The sequence below is a fragment of the Archocentrus centrarchus genome, chromosome 9 (genome assembly GCF_007364275.1).
Source record: "Archocentrus centrarchus isolate MPI-CPG fArcCen1 chromosome 9, fArcCen1, whole genome shotgun sequence".
Classification (NCBI taxonomy): Eukaryota; Metazoa; Chordata; class Actinopteri; order Cichliformes; family Cichlidae; genus Archocentrus; species Archocentrus centrarchus.
Window position 1 is genome coordinate 17,556,238 of NC_044354.1, and position 22,265 is coordinate 17,578,502.

The following is a 22,265-nucleotide window of genomic DNA, read 5'->3' on the forward strand; positions in this document are numbered from 1 at the left end:
CTCTTTTGACACTGTTGGATAACTTTTCGAGAAATGAGAAAAAATAGATTTAAAGGGAGAAAATGTGTCTGATTAAAAACATTTACATTTATTTATTAGTTTTATTTATTTGTTTGTTTATTTATTTATTTTAGTGTGTAAGTCAGGGGCCTTTGTCTAACCGCCATTTAATCGATGTCTTACCATCTCAAATTCGATATTGATTTCGGGAGAGTTGTACTTTACGGGTTTGTGGAAGCACCTCATTATTTCGTTGCTTTAAGCACAATAAAATAGTGTACAGTCAATTGATTGATCGATTATCTTATTATTTTATTGTACTATTATAATTAGATTTTTTTTATTATTCTTTTTTAAAGAAAATATTTTGGCTTTACCTTCTTAAACAGAACTACTTCCTTTTCGATTTTATTTATATAAACGATCGTTGTTTCTAAAATATGGTTGAAAGCCGTTTGATATGATTGTGAAATACTGAGAAGATTTTATAATATTTGAATATCTATTTATTTTAAAATTGATTGCTATCAGTTAAGTATCGAAAATATTTTTTTATTTTGCATTATTAGCGTGTTTTTCAAATTTCGTAATACTGTTATTGTGATAATATATTAAGTCAGTCGGATATAAATACAATTTTCAATAAAAGATTTACTCATAAGAAGAGAGGAGCTGTGTGTTTTATTGTCCACGATCAATTACTTTTGCTCTGTTGCAACTTTAACATCACTTCTTGTATTTCAATCATCAGGATAAACCGGGAAGCTGGCTGGAAAATAACGAATGCATATCGTAAATAAAGTTTTTTTGGGGGGTAAAATAGAACAGGTGACAGGGATCTGTGAGCTTAAATTCATTCCCCTTTCACTTTTTGTGTGTGCACTGAAGAAAATAGAGAGAGACGTTATGTCACAAAAGAAAAAAAAACAACAATAACAACACGTGTCATTTAAAACTGCCAATTGCCCGTATAATAATTTGACAAACTGTAATGCCAATACGCATTGTTTTTAAGTAATCAGATATCGAGTCGCAATTTTACTCTGAGAAAGGCCCCGATCACAGGCCCACCTAGAGCCCCTTCATCTCGCCTGCCATTCATCAAGACAAAATGACCAATTTTCCCCCAGTAAGTCGTCAGTGGCCTGTTAAAGAGGGCCAGTGAGCTGTTACACCTCCTTTCCTCCTTCCATCATCGCTGCTTGCCTAACATTGCCTTCCTGAAATCATCAGAGAGCATAGCCCCAAATCTTAAAAGTCAGTGCCCATTCTTCAAATGTATTAAATTTCAGAGGGTGTTTCTTTTACTGCAGGAGTCTTTAGGCCAGCAAAGTATCAGAGGAGGTGTAATTGAGGGGGCGGTGAGGGGATAGAGTAGCGGTCCGCCTGAAAGCTGCTATTAAAGCCAAATGGACTGAACACCATAAAACGGCTCTGCCAACAGCTGTCCCACAATCGGAGTATTATATGCCAGGATCCTCGAGAACGCACCACACACACATTAGGCCATGCTGCTGATGTAGAGGCTACTTATAAGTGTCAGACAGCTAAGTCAAGAAAATAAAATACCAACGAATAACCTCAAGAATGCAACGATAATATTCGTGTTATATTCCTGCAGGTACTTCAGGGTAGCTGTGCTTCTTGGTGATTTTGGTCTCTAAAGGCATTTTTCACTTCTGTACAAGCCCCGATTTTCTTATAATGACCTGGGGAATTGCAATTTTGCTGGGATAGCCGAATTGCTTTGCATATTTCCACGCATTATGGTCATATTATTGGGAGTTTTTTCATAAGCAACCCTAAAACAGGTAGAAGCAGAGTCTGGAGAATACTGCATGCGCGTACGTTGATTAAGCTCAGTAGTGTTATATGTTAATACTTCAACACGTTCCTCTTTTTTCTGGGAGGTTTTTGCTTAAATATATGCACTGTTGAATAATATAAATACAGGTAATATCTCACATATCAAATGATTTTCAATTTACAGACAGATTTTTTATTTTATTTTAAATACACATTTGCAAATTTTGACTATTGTTTTATTGTTTGTTTTTTGGGGGAGGGGACTTTAAGTTTTAAGACGCTAAACAACTCACTTTAGGACCTCTCTTGATGCAACGCTTGTACCCAAACTTTGCACCTCACAGCAGTGATGCACTTGCCTTACCTTGTGAAATACAGCCCAGTTATAGTCTTTCCTAAATTTTGATGTCTTTGTCCCCCAAGTGTTGTTTCAGTCTGCGAGTCCTTAGACGGGTGCTAAGCAGAGAGGCGATTGAAGAGGAGTTGTTTTCCACTGGATTAAATGGTTTCTCTGCAAGTCAATGAATATGTAACGATGTCTAACGAAACCGGCCAAAGAGCTCGGTGCTCGTGTATAGTGGGCTTATATTAAAGACCCCTTCAGCTGAGGAAAAACATTATATAAAGTTGGACAAAAAGGGCGAAGAATATAGGGAGAAGGGAGAAGGGATACAACCTTGAATGCATCTTTAAGCTTAAGCCAGACATTTTCTCAGTCTATAGATTAAAACGAATAATATATATATATATATATATATTTGCTCACGTACTGAGAAGAGTAGGGAGACGGGGTTCTTATTCGAGGCAAGAGTGAGGGGTGAATTTACATTTTTTAAACTGCTTTGGAAATATTGTTTCTGATAAGCAGTCATGCCAATAATGTAATTGAATTGAATTAATAAAAGAAGAGGCGAGAAGGAGAGAAAGAGAGTCCCTCTACCATGATTGTGAAAGATATTTTTTTTTCCTTAGTATACCCGATAAAACATTGATTGTTGCAGTTAGTTGACCCGTAAAATTTGGGGGTTAGTTTTCTCCTCTGAGCTGAGCATATAATTATGCAAATAGTGATCTGACAGTGATCCGCTGGAGAGTGCTGGAGGAGTGTGTGTGTGTGTGTTTGTGTGTGTGTGTGAAGGGGGCTGTCAGAGGGGTGACATTCCAACTTTGCCTAATGCCTGGTTCCTTTGGAAAGAGTTCATCTTCTGCAGGGATGGCGTGCATATCAGAGGGAGCAGGAGCAAGCAAGCGTGACAACAACTCTCTCCAAGTAAAAATTGAAATATCAGGCTGTGGCAGCACACTGGTTCCCCAACTTTTTCTTTCTTTTTTTTTTATGTCATGGTCCCCACCCCTTCTCCTCCCAAAAGCTGACATTACAGCACAGACCCCCCGTTTGGCAGGATTTCACCCTAAAGCTCCGCAGCTGGTTATTTATTTATTTTTCCTGTTGCAGATATGATTCAGTGCGGAGCTGTCTGTTACACGAGTTGACACCAGCTGGGAAAGTGAATCCTATAGCCTAATCAAATCAGACATACCAATGCATTTCACACGCTGGGCCCGCTTTTATCGAGTGAAGAGACAGACGAAATCAGTCCTTCTGGTTTGGTTTGGAAATCCTTCTACGTCAAGGTCCAGTCTTTAGAAAACACCGAGAAACCACAAACAAGTACCGGACAGACAGAGGGAAATCACCGTTGTCACGGGGCCCTCGGAAAATGTAATGATAAATGACAGAAAGTTTGTATGCTTTCCTGCAACTCTCGATATTTCAGCACTATCTATAAAATAGCCAAACACTTAAGAGCTTATGGAGAAGTCTTAAGGCACACTAATTCCTGGTCGAAAATATAACGCACCCCACCGCCCCTCCCCTTCCGCCCCCCGACCGCCGTGTATTAATCGTCTGCCTTTGATGACAACTGACTGGAGGTCCTAATTTATGATACTACTACATCACTGCTGTGGACAGAAGGCAGGTTATTTAATTAAACTCAGCAAATTCTGGCTAATACGAGAATAGAGTTTTTCCTTTTCAATATCACAGAGCTGTGAAGTTACATACATATCCCGAGGAAGTTCTAAACACATTTAAGACAGAAAGTCGAGCCTAATTCACTTGTGTGTGTGTGTGTGTGTGTGTGTGTGTGTGTGTGTGTGTGTGTGTGTGTGTGTGTGTGTGCGTGTGTGTGTGTGTGTGTGTGTGATTGAATGCCTCTCTCTTTAATCTGCGCTCTGACACTGTGTGAGGGGGACTCGCCTGGTTCCACTTGTTGTTCGGGGGTTAATGGAAAAGATTTCTAAAGATTTATTGAGGGGGCGTTTAATGACCTGATCGGTTTCACCGTGTGAAAACAAATGATGCCGTAAAACCTCGGTGAGTTACAGGGGGCTCAGTTTGCCTAAATTAACGACCAAAAAGAGAGGCATTACAGTTTATAGTTTGTTTTCCTTCTGACACACTTATCGCTGCCGAAACGCTCAGTTTACCGCTGTCTCTAATACCCTAACCTTTCAGAAGTGTTTTTTTTTCTTTTTTTTAAATGAACAATTAAAGTTATCAACTTTTTCACTCAAACATGAAGCGTAAACATATAGTAAAATGTGTTTTTGACAGGTTAGAAAAATGAGAAAAGATTCTTAACACGTGGTCGACTCCTTGTTAGCAGATGGATGGTTCGTGGTTTTACTTTTAGGTTAGATTTCACCTTTGGAGAGTTGTAGAGACAATGGCTGGGACTTCACCTGGTGCGCGACTTTCTCCTCGAGCACTTTAAGCGGTCACATTTTCTTGCCTTACAATTGGCTGTCTTTGTTGCAGGGATTTCCTTATGGGTTTTCTCAGTCTATAACGTGCGCAATATCAGCCCCGCAACCCGGGAAAAAGTCGATGATTAACACTTCAGGAAAAAATAAAATAAAATAATAAATAATTAAAAAAAAAAAAGGAGAAGCACACAATTTAAAAATCAAGATTCAAAGTTTATTTGCTTTGTTTTAATGGGTTATTACAACAATGAAATCATGTAAAAGTACAGTAATTGTGGGCTGCAGAAGCGTTAAAAATAATTAAGACGTTCAAAACGGAAATGGATCAAAAGAGAATAAAACTATTCGAGAATATAAGAAAAAAAAATATGAAACCTGGCAGGAAACTTTCAGTTCATGAAACCAAAAAAAGCTTGTGCTGTGATTAAACAAATCAGGCGTGTTTCTCAACCCAATGGAACAAATAAACCATCTGCAAAAAATAATGACTTCAAGAACAATTGGCGAAAATATTCCCCTTTTATTTCCAAACTGTGCTTTGGACTTAGGCTGCTCTTACATCTTTAGTTCCCTTCACATATGGCTTGCTGGATATTATTAAAAAACAGTGAGCAGAATCTTGTTTATTCCTAAGGCAACAATATACAAATTGTAGAGTGAAAAATGAACTGATCATAGCTGAAAAGGAGAAAGATGAGCAAAGATATCTTGAAATGAAACTCATCAAATCAAATAATAAGCCAACTTCTTTGCTGAAACCTGGAGAGATCTAAATCAAATTAAAAGGAAATTAGGCCTGCAACCATCAGCCGCACTTGTCTCATTACAGCAGAAAGATAATCCACAAAAGCCTTCAACCATACACACAGTGGGCAGAAACGACAGGATTTCAGCGTTCAGTGTGCAAGTTTAACAATGGTAAATGTTTAAAAAAGGACAGAAAAGAAGACGAATGTTTGAGAATGTGTGTCTAAGGTATCATATGATTTAGTATGCAGTTTGGGGGTTTACTAATGCCATGACACATTAGAAATGTACTCCATTAAGCCTTGAGTGCTTTATAAAACATACCAGCTTTATGGGGGGGAAAAAAGAGATCATGTTTATGTCAGACAGTCAGATTATGTGCAGCTGAGCAGGGAGCTGACTTTGTCACTTCTAAGTACACAAGAAGAGTACTTTGGTAGAAAGAAAAAAAACTGATGTGTTACATTTCTCCCAACATCTAAGGAAATATCATTTCGGCTTAGAATAATATTGAAATCTTGGATTTCATGACATGTGTAAGGCAATATACCGAGCCTTTATGAGTGTTGTGAGCTGACTTCTGGCTCCTGTTAAAATGAGATATCCCTCAAACCCATTTTGATGCCCAACTTTAAATGATTTTAAATATGCTCGGTGTCCTGAATTTTCCATATTCAGAACAGGTTGTGTTTGTTTTATTTGTTTCATCACATCCAATCATCCACAGACATCAATTTCATGGATATCAAACTGGAAAAAAGGGAAAAAAAGGATATATATTTATAATAAACAGAGAAATGAGCTCGCCACACTTTTGCAAACCAAACTCATAGATATACTAAAGTATAACTTACTCACTTACTTTCTCTGAGAAAATATTGGCTTAGTATTAAAAAATAAAATTGTCAGAATGTCTGTATAAGACACTGCCTTCAAATTTCAGAAATTACAAAAATCTTTCTCATTTTAATAACTGCAATTCCACAAAAAAGAAAAAAGGAACAGGTTAGAACCACATTCCTCACAAATCTGAATGAAAAAAAGTAAGGTTTAAAAGCCGACTGTGTGTATGGATGAGTCAAGCAATAAATATGAAGTAATCAAAGCAGCTGCTGTTAAACAAATGAGTTACGAGTATTCACTCTTATTACAAAAAATACTCGTGGTCTGTAAGGGATTAAAAAATGTAAATGATACCAAACTTACCAGAACATACCACACGGCATGAGCTAATTTCAGGGTGAGTGGTCCAGGCTTTAGGACCGGGGGGGATGATGGAGAGGAGACTGAGCGGTGCAGACTGGAGGGCAGGCGGGGCATTAGCTCAGTTCAGGCTGATGTCAGGACAATTAGAGGTGCACCACAGCGCATTGTGCACAGCGCCTGTCAACCTTAATCTCTGCCGCTGTGGCCGGTACCCGCAGCCAGGCCACAGCCCACGGGAAGCGCTAACACTCAGGCCCATATTGCTTTGACAGTTGCACTCAACCAGAAGTAATGCAAAACGTTATTGTGATGTATACACAGTGACCCTGTACTCTTGTCTCTTACAAAAAGAGGGCTATGTGTGTGCAGAGTCAGGAAGGGCTGGAAGGAAGAAATGACACTCGGGGAAAAGAGTGGGGAAGGAAATCTGGTGGGAGGTTACTGAGGAAGAGAGAGAAAAGAAAAACAAAACACCAGCAGACCCTTTCTGCACTACAACCTCTGCCCCCCCACCCCCCCAGAAATAAAAAATTCTCCTTTTGTTTCCAGTCACTGTTGATGGTTGTCTACAAATCTTGGTGTTTGTTTTTGTGGGAGCTGCTGCGTGTGGTGACAGTGTTGGAGGTCTCCTCTGCCTCCTCGTCTTCTTTTGCAACGAGGACGTCACTAAAGAACCTGAAGATGGATTCGAAACTCATCCACGAGGTCAGCTCATGCCTCTCTGTGCCTGCGTGGAGAAAATAAGCACAAGTGCACACAAGGATATTTACTTACTGTAATGTTGCGTGAAAAAAAATACATGATCACTACTAATATAATTTAAAATACGGCTCTGCACCCTATACACTTATTATGGCAACGTAAGAGATGAAAAGAAATGGACACCATTACATAAGATGTTTAGTCTCATAACATTCACAAACTCCCACAATGCTCTGCATTCTCTATGCAGACCTACACTCGTGTGTGAGAGCCATGGCAGCCTATGACCTGTTAGCCCAATGGGATAGCCTTAATATGTTATCCAAGCGGATACCTGATAATCAACACCGCTGCACAACCAAGGAGATGGAAAGAGGTCCTTCCAACAAAACTAGATATATACACAATGGGTGCACTAAGTGAAACCAGTGGAGCGGTAGTCATTCATTCCAAAGGACTAATTGAGAAAAGGCCAGACAGAAGCTGGAGAGAGGTAACTAGTGAACATATCAGGTGGTCTGGCAGTGACGGGGGGAGGCAGAAGTGCAGGGTTTCCCTCTGACCTTCTCCAGGTTAGCAAGTTCCCAAGTTGGGGTCACACTAGAACTTGAAATCTGGTACATGCGCCTCAGGTTCCTCAGGGTTTGGGTATCACAGCCCAGCCTTTTAGTTTGACAGCTCAGCTTGATGGCAGAACACCTAGGCTCTGCCATCAAATTGAACTAGCATTAACAAGTTAGTGCTAATATGGATTGGCTTGTTTGTGCCACCTCTGCTAGCATCTGACAGTAACGGAACCTGAAAAACGGTATTGAGGTGCCCTTCTGTTCACCTGAAGTTTGCTGTGAGATAATAATAAGAGATTCACACCTTGATTGATGGATCTAAGACATGTTTACACACAGAGGAATGAAGGAATTCAAGACTGGCTGTAATGAGCTTTCTTTATTTAATCTTTATTTTCACCCCTGTATTTGCAACCTTTTTTCATAGGGACTTGAATTTGTTCAAACAATATTAAGACTTCCAGTAATTTTCCTGGGAATATTTAAAAAACCAATAGCAAGATCCTTAATCATTTAGGGTTGCTTGAAAAAAAAAAAAGCTGGTGCCAAGAGAGAGGGGTTGATAACCACAGCCCTTCTCAATGAATCAAATCACAATATACAGATACCTTTTTTTTTTTTTTACCTCAGTTCCTTTTCTCAGTGCCTTTCACTTTCCATCCTGGCTTCCTCCTCTCCCCACAGTGTACATCGTATCAGCTATAAAAAGCTAGACTAGAAGGCCGCCGGGATACAATTAGGAAGCAACTTAAAGGCTCTCACACCATAGACAGCCCTCTGATGACCACTGCACTGACCCCATGTTTATTAGATTGACCCTTGCCTGGAAGCATTAATGGAGATGGTTTGTGTGCATGTGTGTGTGTTTATGTGTATGATTGTAAGCAGGTATAGGGTTTTGGGCTGAGAGGGAATTTGGGTTTAGGTACCAGTGGTGTGTGTGTATGTGTGTGTGTGTGTAATTTGTGTGTACAAGTATATAAGGGGGGTTCTTGATCATTCTGAGGCAAGGGTCTGCACTGCACGCTATATAGCAAGCAGATGGCAGTCAGTGCCTTGGGTCAAATTTACTGGCCTGGCAATCATGCTAGTCAATAACCCAGCGCTCTCGGTGACTCCACTACCTGTGTAGGGCTCATCATAACACCTATCCCTGGAAACAAAGACACAGCCCTCTCACACCTCTAATCTATCATTTATATCCAATTTGAGGCACTGTGATCTTTTTTCTACCTCCTCTATTCTCCCTGTCTCATTGTTCTTGCTCTCACTTGTATTTTTACTTCTGTTTTGTCTCTCTTTTTCTTCTGCAGAAGCGATCAATGCTGCAGCACTTCTTAGTTCATCTTGAACTAGCAGTGAACTCCTCCAGAATGCCGCCAGCGTCTCCACCCTATCCCATCGCAGTTCAGGGTCACCAGGGGGGTGTCTCTGTGCCAATATGCAAATAAGCCCATGCCCCTCCAATGACTCTGCCGTTAAGCTCCACCCCCTCTATATGGTAGAGGCTTTGAAATAAAATCCTCTCCCCAGACAACCTTCGCATACAGAGAGATATAAACCCACTCTCACACAGATTTAAACAGGCCTTTAAAACTTCCATCCATTCCTCCTTTAATAGCTAAAGCGTGTTGAACCTAATGGATGTTGTCATAACTGAGATGTGACCACTGATTTAGAGGAGGAACCCCAATGACCGGGCAAAGAGAGACAGAGAGAAGAGAGAAGAAGAGGAGAAGAGAGAGAGTTATGGTAGCTACACCACAAATCAAAGTAATATCTTCAAAAAATGTGGAAATCGATGAGATGTCATCTAGCTGTATCTTGTGTGTAAAGCAAACCCATAAACAGCCAATTAGCTGATAAGCAGATTTTTTATCTTTTTTTATGATGAACTGATTTCATGTATTGACATAACAGGATGTAATGGACAAAGAGCTTCCCCATTTTCAGAATTTTAACTGTTACTTGCATCCTGTATTTAAAGTATAACCTTTAAAAGTAAACTGAAGTACCCTGTGTTAAATTACTTATGAAACAATTAAGTTGCATGCTAATTGTAATATGTTTATTGGAATTGCATTAGCATAATAAAGTTTGTTTTAAATGTAATAATGGTCTCATTTATTGCCATTTCAATAATGATGTTGATGAACTCCATGACACTGGGTTCCGTCACAGGGAATACTGAAACTTGTCTTTACTTTAACAGTGTGTTTATAATTGGGGGGGGGGGCAAACTTACATTAATATCACAAGTAATGATGACCTAGAGGTAAGACAATGCTTATGCAAGATGATGTTTCCCTGTTTCACTGTAAGGCAGCAAAGAGCTGGTACAGAAACATGTCCTGTGGTGAGAGGTCCCTTATGTGCTCAGTGCTCCAGTCATGGAGCAGTTTCAATGTAGCGCCTGACCAGTGCCCTATGTTTGACCATTCTGTGTGTGTTGTTTGAGCCTGGTGAAGCTGCCTCATTATGTGACAGACAGAGAAGAGTATTTGATCCTGGATATTTGGCCTCCTCTTCTCTGTCACAGCCACTGGAGCCCTCTCAAGGTAATTGACTGACTGTTTGATCTACCTCTGACTCTATGCTGCTACAAGATGCTGCCACACACACATAAACACATTCATCAGTTGCAAGTGTCTACTCATGGATGGAACGCACACACACACACACAGAGTTGTTATCATTTGTGTGCAGTGAGGTAAGGGAACAGAGGAGGAGATTTTTGAGCTGGAAACAAGGAAATTCCTCCATAGCTATGGGCCATGCTTTCTTCCCTCTGCACCAAACGCTGCATGCTGTTACAAATGGTAATCGGCTCTGATTGTCACAAATTTCAAAACAAACGCTAGGTGACTGAAAAGCCAAAGTGACGCCCCGAGTGATACTCCAACAGGAAGTGCAAATCAAAGCATGCCGACTATAATTAGGTTCCATCTGGGCTACATTATTTAAAGCCGCAGCAGTTAATTGCTTGTGTACAAATGGCCTATTTTATTTGAATCAAACTCTTTTTTTGTGATTCGTAATTACACTGATGTGAAGGGGGCATATCTCTTTGCCTCACTTATAATATAAATCCATATTCAAATTATTAAGAGTACTTTGAGGCAGGGGGAATGTAAAGTGATGATACTTTTCTTTGTGTGAATTGAATTTCTTTAAACAATTATGACTGCTTAATCAAATATACTGACATTTGGGTTAAACATTTAATGAGCTTCAATTAAAAAAAAAGGAGATGAACAATGATATAATCACAAAGAAAAAATTAAAAAAAAACAGAAAACCTAACAAGACTAATATACATGATATTATTTCACGCTGAAGCAAACATTTTCTCATTTCCTCTTGTCATAGTTTTCATAAAAAAAAAACACAAACAGTGTATTATCTTATCAATTTCCTATTGACAGTAACCTAAGCTTTTGTTTTATCTTGATGTGAGGTAGAGCACTGCATTGTGGTGCAGGCCTGCGCTGGCTGTAACCTTAGTCGGGCAGCTGTTTGTGGAAACTATCTGTTGCATGGATCAGCGGAGGAGAATCGCTATCTGTATCCTGGTTGTCAGACGATCGGATTTCTGCCCCTGACGCTCTCTGATATTAGATGATCTTCTGAGGTGCGCGTGAGACTATGTGCACAGTGTGTGCTGACACTGTGTGTGCATGTGTCTGGTTGTCCATATGCAGCGCATATAACTGACGTGCAGTCAGTTATGCTTGTTGTCACTTTGCTTGCCAACATGCGTAAAGGTCAAGAATGTCATTTTGTCCCACGTGGCTGTCTGTAACGGGGGGTCGTGACATGTTGCCACAGGAGACGAGGTCAAAGAGAGCGCGGGCAGGTGACAGGTGGTCTGCCACACTATCAGGGCAGCTCTGTCCTCTGTAACAAAACATGGAGATTATGTCTTGAGTCAAAAAATTTATTAAATTAGACTTTACCCTCCCACCCTTCTTTGACACCACTCCTTAATCTCCACTCAGGGTGAAGGCAACAAATCCACTGTGTATTCCAGGAAAGAAAAATCAGACTTTTTCTATGCTATGCGTCTTCATTTTAAATAAAATCAACTTGCTTGTAAGCCATCACAGGTTTACAGAAGCAGGGAAACCATAAATGCATAAAAAAAAAAAAATTACTCAGAACAGAGCTTATTTCATCAAATCAGTAATACCACTGTTGCTTCTTGACTTAAATTCATTTTTAATGCTTGTTGGTAAGTGGGGTCTGCGAAGCCCCCGTCTCTCATACTGCTTTTAATTACTTTGCTTATTATTGTGTGTTGTTGTTAGAGAAAAACAAGGCAGAACTCATTACACATCCAGAGATGAGAAACCTGAATCAGTAGCTACAGGGGCCGCTGAGGGGGCTCTGTATTTATTTAGAATAAAATGCAAACAGAAGAGAGACACAGAGAAACAAAACAGAGAAAACATAGTGAGGGGAGGATATCACATTAACTGGTTGAAATCATGACCGTACATAAGGTATTTTGCAGGCAAGTAGTTCATATGGAGAGTGGAACTTGTGACAACAAAGACTCTACACAAAAGACAGTGCAATCCTGTATATTTTTTACTACTTACTTCTCATTTTTTTAATCCCTTAAACTATCCCTCCCTGTTATGTTTCCTCCCTACCCAGACACTGAGATTGCACTGCGTGCTTTTTTTTTTATTTTAATGTGAATGAGTGGCCTTGGCCGTCATAAAGGACCCTTGCTTTTATGGACTTGGAGCAGAGTATTTACAAGATAACCCTGGTCCAAGGACTGTGCAGGCTATTTGATACCAGTGTCAGACTCTCCCGACTCCTCTTCAGTAAAATCGAAGCCCAAATAATCCTTTGCCTCTACAGCACCTCTCAATGTCAGTTGTTTTACTCTGCTCTGCTGAAGAGTTAATATATTTTGGAATATGAGCTGAGCCATCTGTGTGTTGCTGTTTTCAAAGTTTTGGGATGCAGCTTTTCTGATTTACTTATACTGGAATAACATTAAATAGAAGATACTGATTAAAAAAAACCCTGCACCGAGTTTTGGAATTAAAGGTACTGTACACGGTATGTTGAAAGAAGCTCCTCTTTATCATGGCTGGATGGACACAAAGAAGGACATCATGCACAGTCAGTTCCAATAAAACAATTAGTAAGCTGTAGAATAAAATCAATCAATTCACAAACAAAATTAATGAGCCACTAAATTATTATAAAACATTTAAAACTCTATACATATGTGACCAGGGGATACCATTTAGATGCTATTTGGATAAAACTGGCTTACTAATTTATACATGGCTACAAAGAAAGGAGAAAATTTCTATAAATCAATGACAAAATTACTTTAAATATGTTAATTAGTTTTGAGATTTACTCTGAACTTTCTGATCTCTTATAATTAAAATACTGAGAATCATATAAATGATTATGACCTTGTTTTATGGGTAATCAAACATGTCTAAATAATCAGATGCATACACAAATTTTCCTATGCTTATATGACATGTTGTTTTTTGCTTCAACATGGCACATGGTCTACACATATACCTGTTGAGTCATTGTGGATGTGTGACACACACACACACACACACACACACGCACGCACACACACACACACACACACACACACACACACACACACCCACACACAGACACACACACACACACACACACACACACACACACACACTCAGTGAGGGCACAGAAAAAAGAAATAAAATGAGTGACTGAGTGTGCATGCACATGTATGTTTATGGAAGGGCCTTGTTGGGAGTGCCACCCAGACATTAACACTGTAAACAGTGCGGGCCTCCTTCCCTGTCCAGGCCTTTTGTTCCATCTCCACCACCATTGGTTGGGACTTAAATGGCAAACACTCGGGGGCTGCTAGCTCGCCTGACACGGTTTTGTTTTTGGCCTATTGAGGGGCAATGGAGAGCTTTTGTTTCTATGCCCAGGCACAACGTGTCTCAAAAGCAGCATGGCTGAAAAGAGAGGCCCCCACAAAGAGTGTGCATTAGAGAAGGCACTACATGCATGCATATATGTGCACTCAAATAGGACCAAGCGCGAACACACACACACACACACACACACACACACACACACACACACACACACACACACACACACACACACACACACACACACACACACACACACAATGCTTTGGGAAGGGTTAGGCCAGACAACTTTGGCCAGACAGGATGGAAAAGATGAAGTGGGGATAGAGCATGTGCACAAGTGAATATGCTATATGCCAAACTGCAAACTTAATACAACACTTCGTTACATTACACTCACTCCCCACTCACATAAACACACAAACACCTATAGTCCACTTCACAGTAGTAAAGTCTGCCGCATACACATACTCCTCCCTAGCACTTCCAAGACAATACCAACCATAGGAAAACACACACTTATGCACCCACACCTCTACAATATTAGACATACACACATCACTCTGTCACAAAAGAGCTGGAGGAGGACAGGGGTAAGAGGCCCCCTTGCACCTGTAAGAAAGACAGGGAGCATTCAGACTCTGTGGTCTCAGAATAGACAGCCTTGAGTATGAGAACCCCCATCCATACAAGGCTATGGTGATCGCACACACCTTCATGCAATTCTCATTCACAGCACATGTTACCCACGCTCTATAGAGGACTCTAGCACAGCTATTAACAGTACCAGTACAATTAGCAGTGCTTTGTGCAATGCACGGTATAAACGTGATCCAGCTAAAAGCACCGTACATTGGCAGCATGGTGAGGGAATGGGCGGCATATATATATATATATATATATATATATATATATATATATATATATATATATATATATATATATATATATATATATATATCAATACTCTTATTAAAGCAGTCTCTTATTTTTTATATCTTTACATCATACTATACCTGCTGCTTTCATTGTGTAAAGTGACAATAAATCCCTCATTTTTTCACAACATGAAAGTTAAAGTTTGGCAATAAAAAGCATTAAATGCCTTATAGCTAAAATTGTCATGACTTTACTTAAATTGAAATGCTCCTTGCAGCATGGATGCAAATCATTTATGTATTTTAAATGTATACATATACATTTATAAACACATGTGAAAAAGCCCTTGTGTACTATTACATTTAAGTCAAACAAATTAAAATTCAGCCACTTCTAAATAACTGTGCCATTAAGTTAACAAGTACAATATTTTCACTTAAGACTTAGAAACAAATCCTTTAGGGGTAATATATTATAAATACAGCTCCAAAAGTAAAAAGTCACAGCAGTTGGATACAGCTGTGATCACTGACACACAAGCTGAACACATCTTTGATTTCTTAGTCGACAAATTCCATGAATATATAAATTGTATAAAATGAAGTGAACAATTCTGAACCTGTGAGCTCACCTGTGAGTCTGCATCAGGCCCCACATGGAAAAGAATTGCTTGAGTAATTTTGAAACTTTATTGTGACACTTGCAACGGATGGAAAAAGGATACAGGAAGATCAGAGAAGATCATTAAACAAGAATAAAAACAAGTCATAACAAAGTCAAAACATGGTAGCAGCATTAATCAAGAGGTGCATGACTACATAACTATCACTGATCAGAGCTGCTGTGGCTATCCTCCTAAAACAATCCCGCCCATCGTACACTGCTAGCACAACCTAGCTATGAAAAATGGTCTTCAGACTTGCCTCTGTGGTTATTTGACAGCTTACAGTGTGAAAAGTGTTCTACGATACTGACCTCTATGACTTACGTCTAAGAAAAAGAAATAAAAAATGTTTTGTCAGCCAGAAACTGCCAGAATAAACTTTGCTGAAGAACATGAAAATAAGCCCGATGAAAATGTGCACATTCTTTGTCCAGATGAAGACACATTTATGTGGCTCAGATGGGGTCCAACATGTTTGGCGTGAATGTTACCACCGCAGGGAATGTATAGCCCTGACAGTGAAAGCATGGAGGTGGAAGTGTGATGATATGAGGATGCATGAGTGCAAAAGGCGTTGGGAAGGATTACGTTTTTAGATGCCACGCCACTATAAATACCTGCCGATATACAAAAATACTGGCTAACAAGATGACTCAGTCCCCACAAGCTTGACAGAAGAGGAAAATTCCAGCATGATAATGAGCCAAAGCATACTGCCAAAAAAAAAAATCACACATACGTTTATAAAGAAAAACAAAGTTAAAAAAGCATGATCTGACCAAATGTATCACCTCATATGAATCAAACAAATGACCTATGGGGTATTTTAAAAAGAGAGACAGAGCAACATACTCAATCAATCATTCAAAGAGCTGCTGAAAAAGAAGAACAAAAGCTCCTACTTTGGGGGCAGTATAACTAATACTGTAAATCTACACTTTTAAGTTTACACTAGATTAAATAGCTTACAGTTACTGAGAGAAGATAGCATTTTAAATGATGATATTTAAATGATGTTTCACAGGATCATACTTATACAGAATGCTGTATATCACCAGTATCAATCTATATAAATGTCTGAAAACCTTTATGTTAACATATACTAGCTGCCTTCTGAGCTTAGGATACAAAGACAAAAAAGGAATACAAATGATCAAACTAGTGTAGCTGCTCGAATTTTACATTTGCACTTAAACCATACTGAACTGAAGGCATGTTTTGTAGCCAGGTTTTCATTGTGGCCTACAACCAACAATCTACACAACACTTGACTGAACACTTCTATTTAGCATCTCCCAGGCAGAGTGGGAATACACATGCAAAAACAGACATCAGAACTACACATATCAAAGTATAAAACTACTGCCATGTAATAGTACAAAGACAAATATATTCAAGGATATTCATGTGAGCTCGTGCGTTACTTACACTGGTCAATTTTACACATACAAAACAGACATTTTGGAGAAAGTTCTGCTTTGGAATATATGAACACTAGACTGATTTCTAATTTGGTCTAAGAGTCTACTGCAAGCAAAATTTAACAGCAAAATCCTGCAACCAAGAGTTCACTAAGAGACTCATTTGTCATGTTTTTGCCTCAAACAGATAAACACATGGAACACAAGTACAGAAGTACTTCTCACATGACTTTGTGATTCTATGCCTGGCAACACTTAGAGAGAAGTGTGTGTGTGTGTGTGTGTGCGCGCACGTGTGTTATGCGAAGGGTAAGTGATGGGTTAGACAAAAAGAGAGCAGAAAGTTCAGGTGGGGGAGGAGCAGGCCAGAGGTGGAGATAGCAGAGAGTGGGTGTTGAGGGTGGGGCAGGTCTGAAATAGATCACTTAATGGAACAAAGTGTAATTAATGGGTCACCACAGATAAGAAGACTCTGGCTCTATCGGGGAATGTGCTAATAGAGCTGACACACACTCAGCAAGATCAGTGGACACCCCCCCCCCCCCCCCCCCCCTTTGTTTTTGTGTGCGAATGTATGTGTGTGCACATGGGCTTGCACATGCACGCGTGTGTGCACGTTTTAAGGACACACAGTAAATAAACAGTGGGTGGAGAAGACTGCTAAAGGTGACAGGTTAACATGGTTTCCTCCATGACAAAGATCTATCATCCCTGCAATCAGAGAAAACCCAGAAAAGGAAAGACATCCACAGGGTTTTTGCTCACCACACAGCCTCCCTTGCTCACTAAGAAGTTTCGCCCCACATCAAAACATGAATAATGGTATTACACTTGGTGAGCCAGCACGCTTTTAGTTGCAGGGATGTGGTTGTTTACAGAGAGATGGAGGAGAAGGAAGCTGCCTGGTCAAGAGAGGGTCAAACCTGAAGTGTTCTAAGAGAAGTAAACTGTCACAAACTTCTCCTCAAACTTCCTGTCTGTGTGTCCCTGCGTCAGGGGAACAAGGCTGGAGCCAAGGGGCCTGTGCATGTGTTTGTGGAAGTGTACTGGCTAAATCTATTGGTTTTGGAGCCTTGCCGGGGAGGTTGGGGGGAGGGTTTTCAGACATCCACATACATTGGGATAGTGAGATGGCCAGTGATGGACACGGCAAGACAAAGAGGATTTCCCCTGTTTGTCTGAGAGTGTAGAGTTACCGCGTCACACACACGCAGAGAGAGAGGTCTGTCTCCGGGATAGATTTTGTGTGAGTATGTGTGTGGCGTGAGGCAATAGGTCATGCATCTGGTTGGCTTTGTGTGTAGGTGAGTGTGTTTATTTGTATGCCTCTCCAAGGGTCGCAGAGCTAGGGGCCATCCACTTCAAACACAGATGGGGATATATATATATATATATATATATATATATATATATATATATATATATATATATATATATATATATATATATATATATAATCTTAATCTTGTGAAGCTCTATGTCAATCTTCATTTTAAATATTGAAATTTCTTTTCTTATGTGTGGTAAGTTTTTTATGCTTGCATGTGAGGCTTTAACCCCTGGATACACCATCAGGGGGTTAAATGCAAAGGGATGAAACTCCAGTCTGTTAGGACAAGGGGAGAACAGCTTCAAAGACTCAACATCAACTAATCTCTCTCTTGCTCTCTCTCTCACACACACACACACACACACACACACACGCACACACACACACACACACACACACACACACACACACACACACACACACACACACACACACACACACACACACACACACACACATAAACACAAACTGACGGACAGTCCATTGCTCCCAGCATATCTCTAGTTTGTCCTTGGACTGTCTGAATACCACTGGAGGCATGATTTGAGCGAGCAAGTGGGAACAAGAGAGTGAGGGAGACAGGGAGAAGGGAAGAAAGAGGAAAATGATAGAGGGAAGGAGAAGTAGAGAAAAGAGGCACCCCTCAATGACATCTAAAGAGATAACTCACTCTCTAGAGCTTCTTCTCTCTTGCTATCACTTTCCCAGGCAGCACTCCTTCCACATAAGGCCTGAAGTGTCAGTGTGTGTGTATATATGTGTGAATGAATGAGTGACAGAAGTGTATGTGGGAATACAGTGTATGTGGAGGTGAAAAGGCAAGAGATTTCTGAATCTCAATGAGATGATCTGAAGAGCTATCAAGCACAATGATATGCATACTACATACAGCGCTTTGCACACACTGTTTTTGCCAGGAAAAGTGTTCCTACGCTGACATCATGTTGGCTGTCAAAACTTGTGTAAAATCTATAATTAACAAAACATGAAAACTGGTTTGCATGTAATGTCACTGTTTGATTAGATACGTTGAAAGTTGATAATACAAAATAACTGAGCACTCATATGTATTCGTGGCAGAATCATATTGCTGTACTCAGATGGCTGCTTAAGAAATGATGTACAGAACACAACACAAACAACAGCTGGCTTGGTTCTTGATTGAAAGTTAACTTTGGGAAAACAAAGCACTGGGCCACTGGCGGGTCACAGCAATGTTGAAAACATCCAAACAAAACAGCACGAAAAGACAAAGTGGTATGCACTGGATGATGCTGCCACTGTCGTCGGAAAAACTCCCCTATGCAGACGCAGACAACTGTGGGGAAGAGTTAACCTTTTGATAAGCTGCTTCTAGTCCCAGCTGTATGCATTTTTCATTGAAATGTATGAGTCAGAAAGAGAATAATTATCTCCTCTCGCTCCGTGGAGAGGCGAGGGGTTGTAGCCCCCAGTCTGGTCTTCATAAATCAACTAAGTCCTAAAATGAAGCCATGCTGATAAGCACAGAGAAACTAAGCTATGCTAATTCATAACCCAAAAATGAAGGAAATATACACAGTAAACCTTTATTGGTTAAGCACAATGGCAAAGACACAGAGAAAGACATGATTACTCTGGGAATGCAAGACATATCAAAATGTTCCATTCACTTTATAATAGACACAGAATTACATAATATATCTAAGAATATTGTTATTCCAATATGGAATTAACTTTAATAGATGTCCGATAACAATACAACTTTGATGTTGTATTCAGACCAGGAATAGCACTGCTTCCTATAATCCAGCCTCCTTTGTCATTTTGATGAAATCGATAGATTTGTGGACTGAAGGTTTCTGTCATGACCCAGCAGCAGCAGACTGCGTCACACTGTTTATAAAGCAATATGTGCAATTGTGTTTTCGGTTTAGTTCTTGCTGGTATTTCTAATATTTACATTACATGTAATGTTGTTGAGATTACTGAGAAGAGTTGAAAATTCTCATTGCATTACTGATGTCACCATCAGTACCATCTTAATGGCATCTCTGTAGTATTGTTTGTGTTTTGTTTGTTCATTTATCTTTGAAAACACAATAAACAGATTACTTAATAAAAGAGTTGAAAATGTCCCAATCTCCAGACTGACCTTTTTGGGTTGTATTTCATTCATGAACATGCACCTGTAGCAATCACCCTTACCACTGGTGCCATTATTTCTGTGACACAGTGTTATGGTTAGTCTAAAATGTCCCAATGATTCTTGTACTGGAAGATTTTCCTAGAAAGTACAAGAACAAACAAACACAAACAGATAGAACCTGAGCAGTGTCTACTCGAACTGGGCAGGAGCACTGATCCCTCATTTGGAGGGGCCACAATCTCCTTCACAGGAGAGATCCTCACCCACCCTGGCACAGACCGGCTGGGTACACACCCTGTCTTTGTGTACACAAAGACATACACAGAAAAGAAACAGAGCACCAACCTCAACAGAGCTTTAGATCTTTATCTGACAGCATCAGCCAACACCAGATATACACACAGTCCTGTCCTGACCTTGTGGCACTTCAAGATTAATCAAAATTGCAGCTGGGATCAGAGGTGTGGTACAATGGCTGGAGAGAGTCATTCATTTTGTGTTTGTGTGTGTGTATGTTTGGGTGTCACTCTATGTGTGTGTATGTGTGGTAATAGTGGATGAGACGAACTTAGAGATTGAGAGAGGGCAGGTCAGGGGAGGCACTCACCCTCTCAATCCTCCACTATTGACTTGAGAGTAGAGAGATGGTCCAGAGCAGTCAATGACAAATAGAATAAACTGATCAATAACCTTGCACTTGTCAGAAGGGACAGAGGTACCTTAAAAACAAAACAGAAGCCTAACTTGAACTATGCAAGAGGAGAACATTGATCAAATCACACTGAGCTCTTGATCAAATCACACTGAGGCTGCTTACCCAGTTTTGTCCTCCATCCATGACATGTGGAATGCTACTTCTCAAGAACTTTGTAAGAAAAGGGGGCAGTGATGTAAAAAGGACCAAAGGACCATAGGCCACATTCAAGCTACATCTATACAGCAAATAAAAATCCAAAAGCTGTAGTAGTAGAAACACCAGAAGAAAATGCCTTGTCTGCACCCTCCAAACATTAAAAAATAATGTTACTGAGTATGCATTACATGTAGGATGAAGCTGCTTGTTAAGGCAGGTGTTGAAGAAAAGGGTGTAAGGCAGAAAAGTCAGAAGGGCTGGGTACAGAGAGCAAAGGGAAGAAAACGGTGAGCGAGAGAGGCAGAGACAGAAGTGTGGGAAGGAAGAAAGAGGAGAAAATCTACCCTCTGCCATAATTTAAATGAGCCATGGTCTCCCAATGCTGTGTTTACAATGTATAATTTATGCCTCCCAGTTCAAACACAGCTTTATCTGCACTCAGCTGCTAAGTGATATGATTTCACTTTTTACAACCCCCCCCCCCCCCCCCCCCACCTCACCCCCACCCCCCCGCTAATCATATCCACTACAACCCCAGTCACTGTGTAATGTAGGCTGGTGTGATTCTGCACGCCTCATGCATTGGCTTTCAACTGTACAGCCCCAAGGGCTAAAGTAGCATATTAAATCCCTTCCTAACCCCGTCCTCTTCTCCCCCTTAAGAAAAACTGCCCGTTCTAGACCCATTCTTATGCACATACATTCTTATGTTCCTCTCTGCAAAAGCACAGGCATGTACCCTCTGTATGCTGCATGAGAAGCCTCATACTTTACAGCTGTTAAAGCTTCTTTCTGTATTTATTGCTGTGGTGGTGAGCGGTAATGTCCCATTTCACAGCAGCACACTTTGACCTCTCATCAGAGCTTTTCCGATGACCAAATAGCTCTGAGTTGAAGTATTATGTATGGCCACTTAGGTTACTTCAGTTTTAATGATGTTTTTCTGTACATATATAAAACATAACATTTAATGTTTTTTACTGCCTGTTTTTCTTTTAATTTCCCTTTGGGATCAATAAAGTATTCTGATTCTGATTCTGATTCTTTTACTAAAAGTCTCTTTTGCTGCATTCTGCCAGGACATCTTCACCTCCCTTCATGCCTTCCCTAGCTAAAGCGTGAGGATTACCTTACACTTAAAACAATCTCAAAACAATACTTCTCCAATGAAACAAAAATGCCTTAGCCGGCACAGACCAGGAATTACTAGAGCCTCAGTAAAAGCAGCAGTAGCACATTATATGAGTACTACTTCCGACTGCTCCCTTGTCACAAG

General features: G+C 40.1%; 1 protein-coding gene and 1 long non-coding RNA gene across 2 annotated transcripts in view; one reads left to right on the forward strand and one right to left on the reverse strand.

Moving 5' to 3' along the window:
* The window catches only part of LOC115785729 (uncharacterized), a 22,304-nt gene extending 12,393 nt beyond the window's left edge, over positions 1-9,911 (forward strand). Inside the window, exon 2 of the long non-coding RNA XR_004020381.1 lies at positions 9,113-9,911. This is a non-coding gene — a long non-coding RNA (uncharacterized LOC115785729). The remainder of the gene's footprint in view (positions 1-9,112) is intronic.
* arb2a (ARB2 cotranscriptional regulator A) overlaps positions 4,804-22,265 on the reverse strand; it is a 155,578-nt gene continuing 138,116 nt past the window's right edge. Inside the window, exon 11 of the mRNA XM_030737542.1 lies at positions 4,804-7,258. Coding sequence (XP_030593402.1) covers positions 7,098-7,258 — 161 coding nt within the window. The 3' untranslated portion in view covers positions 4,804-7,097. The remainder of the gene's footprint in view (positions 7,259-22,265) is intronic.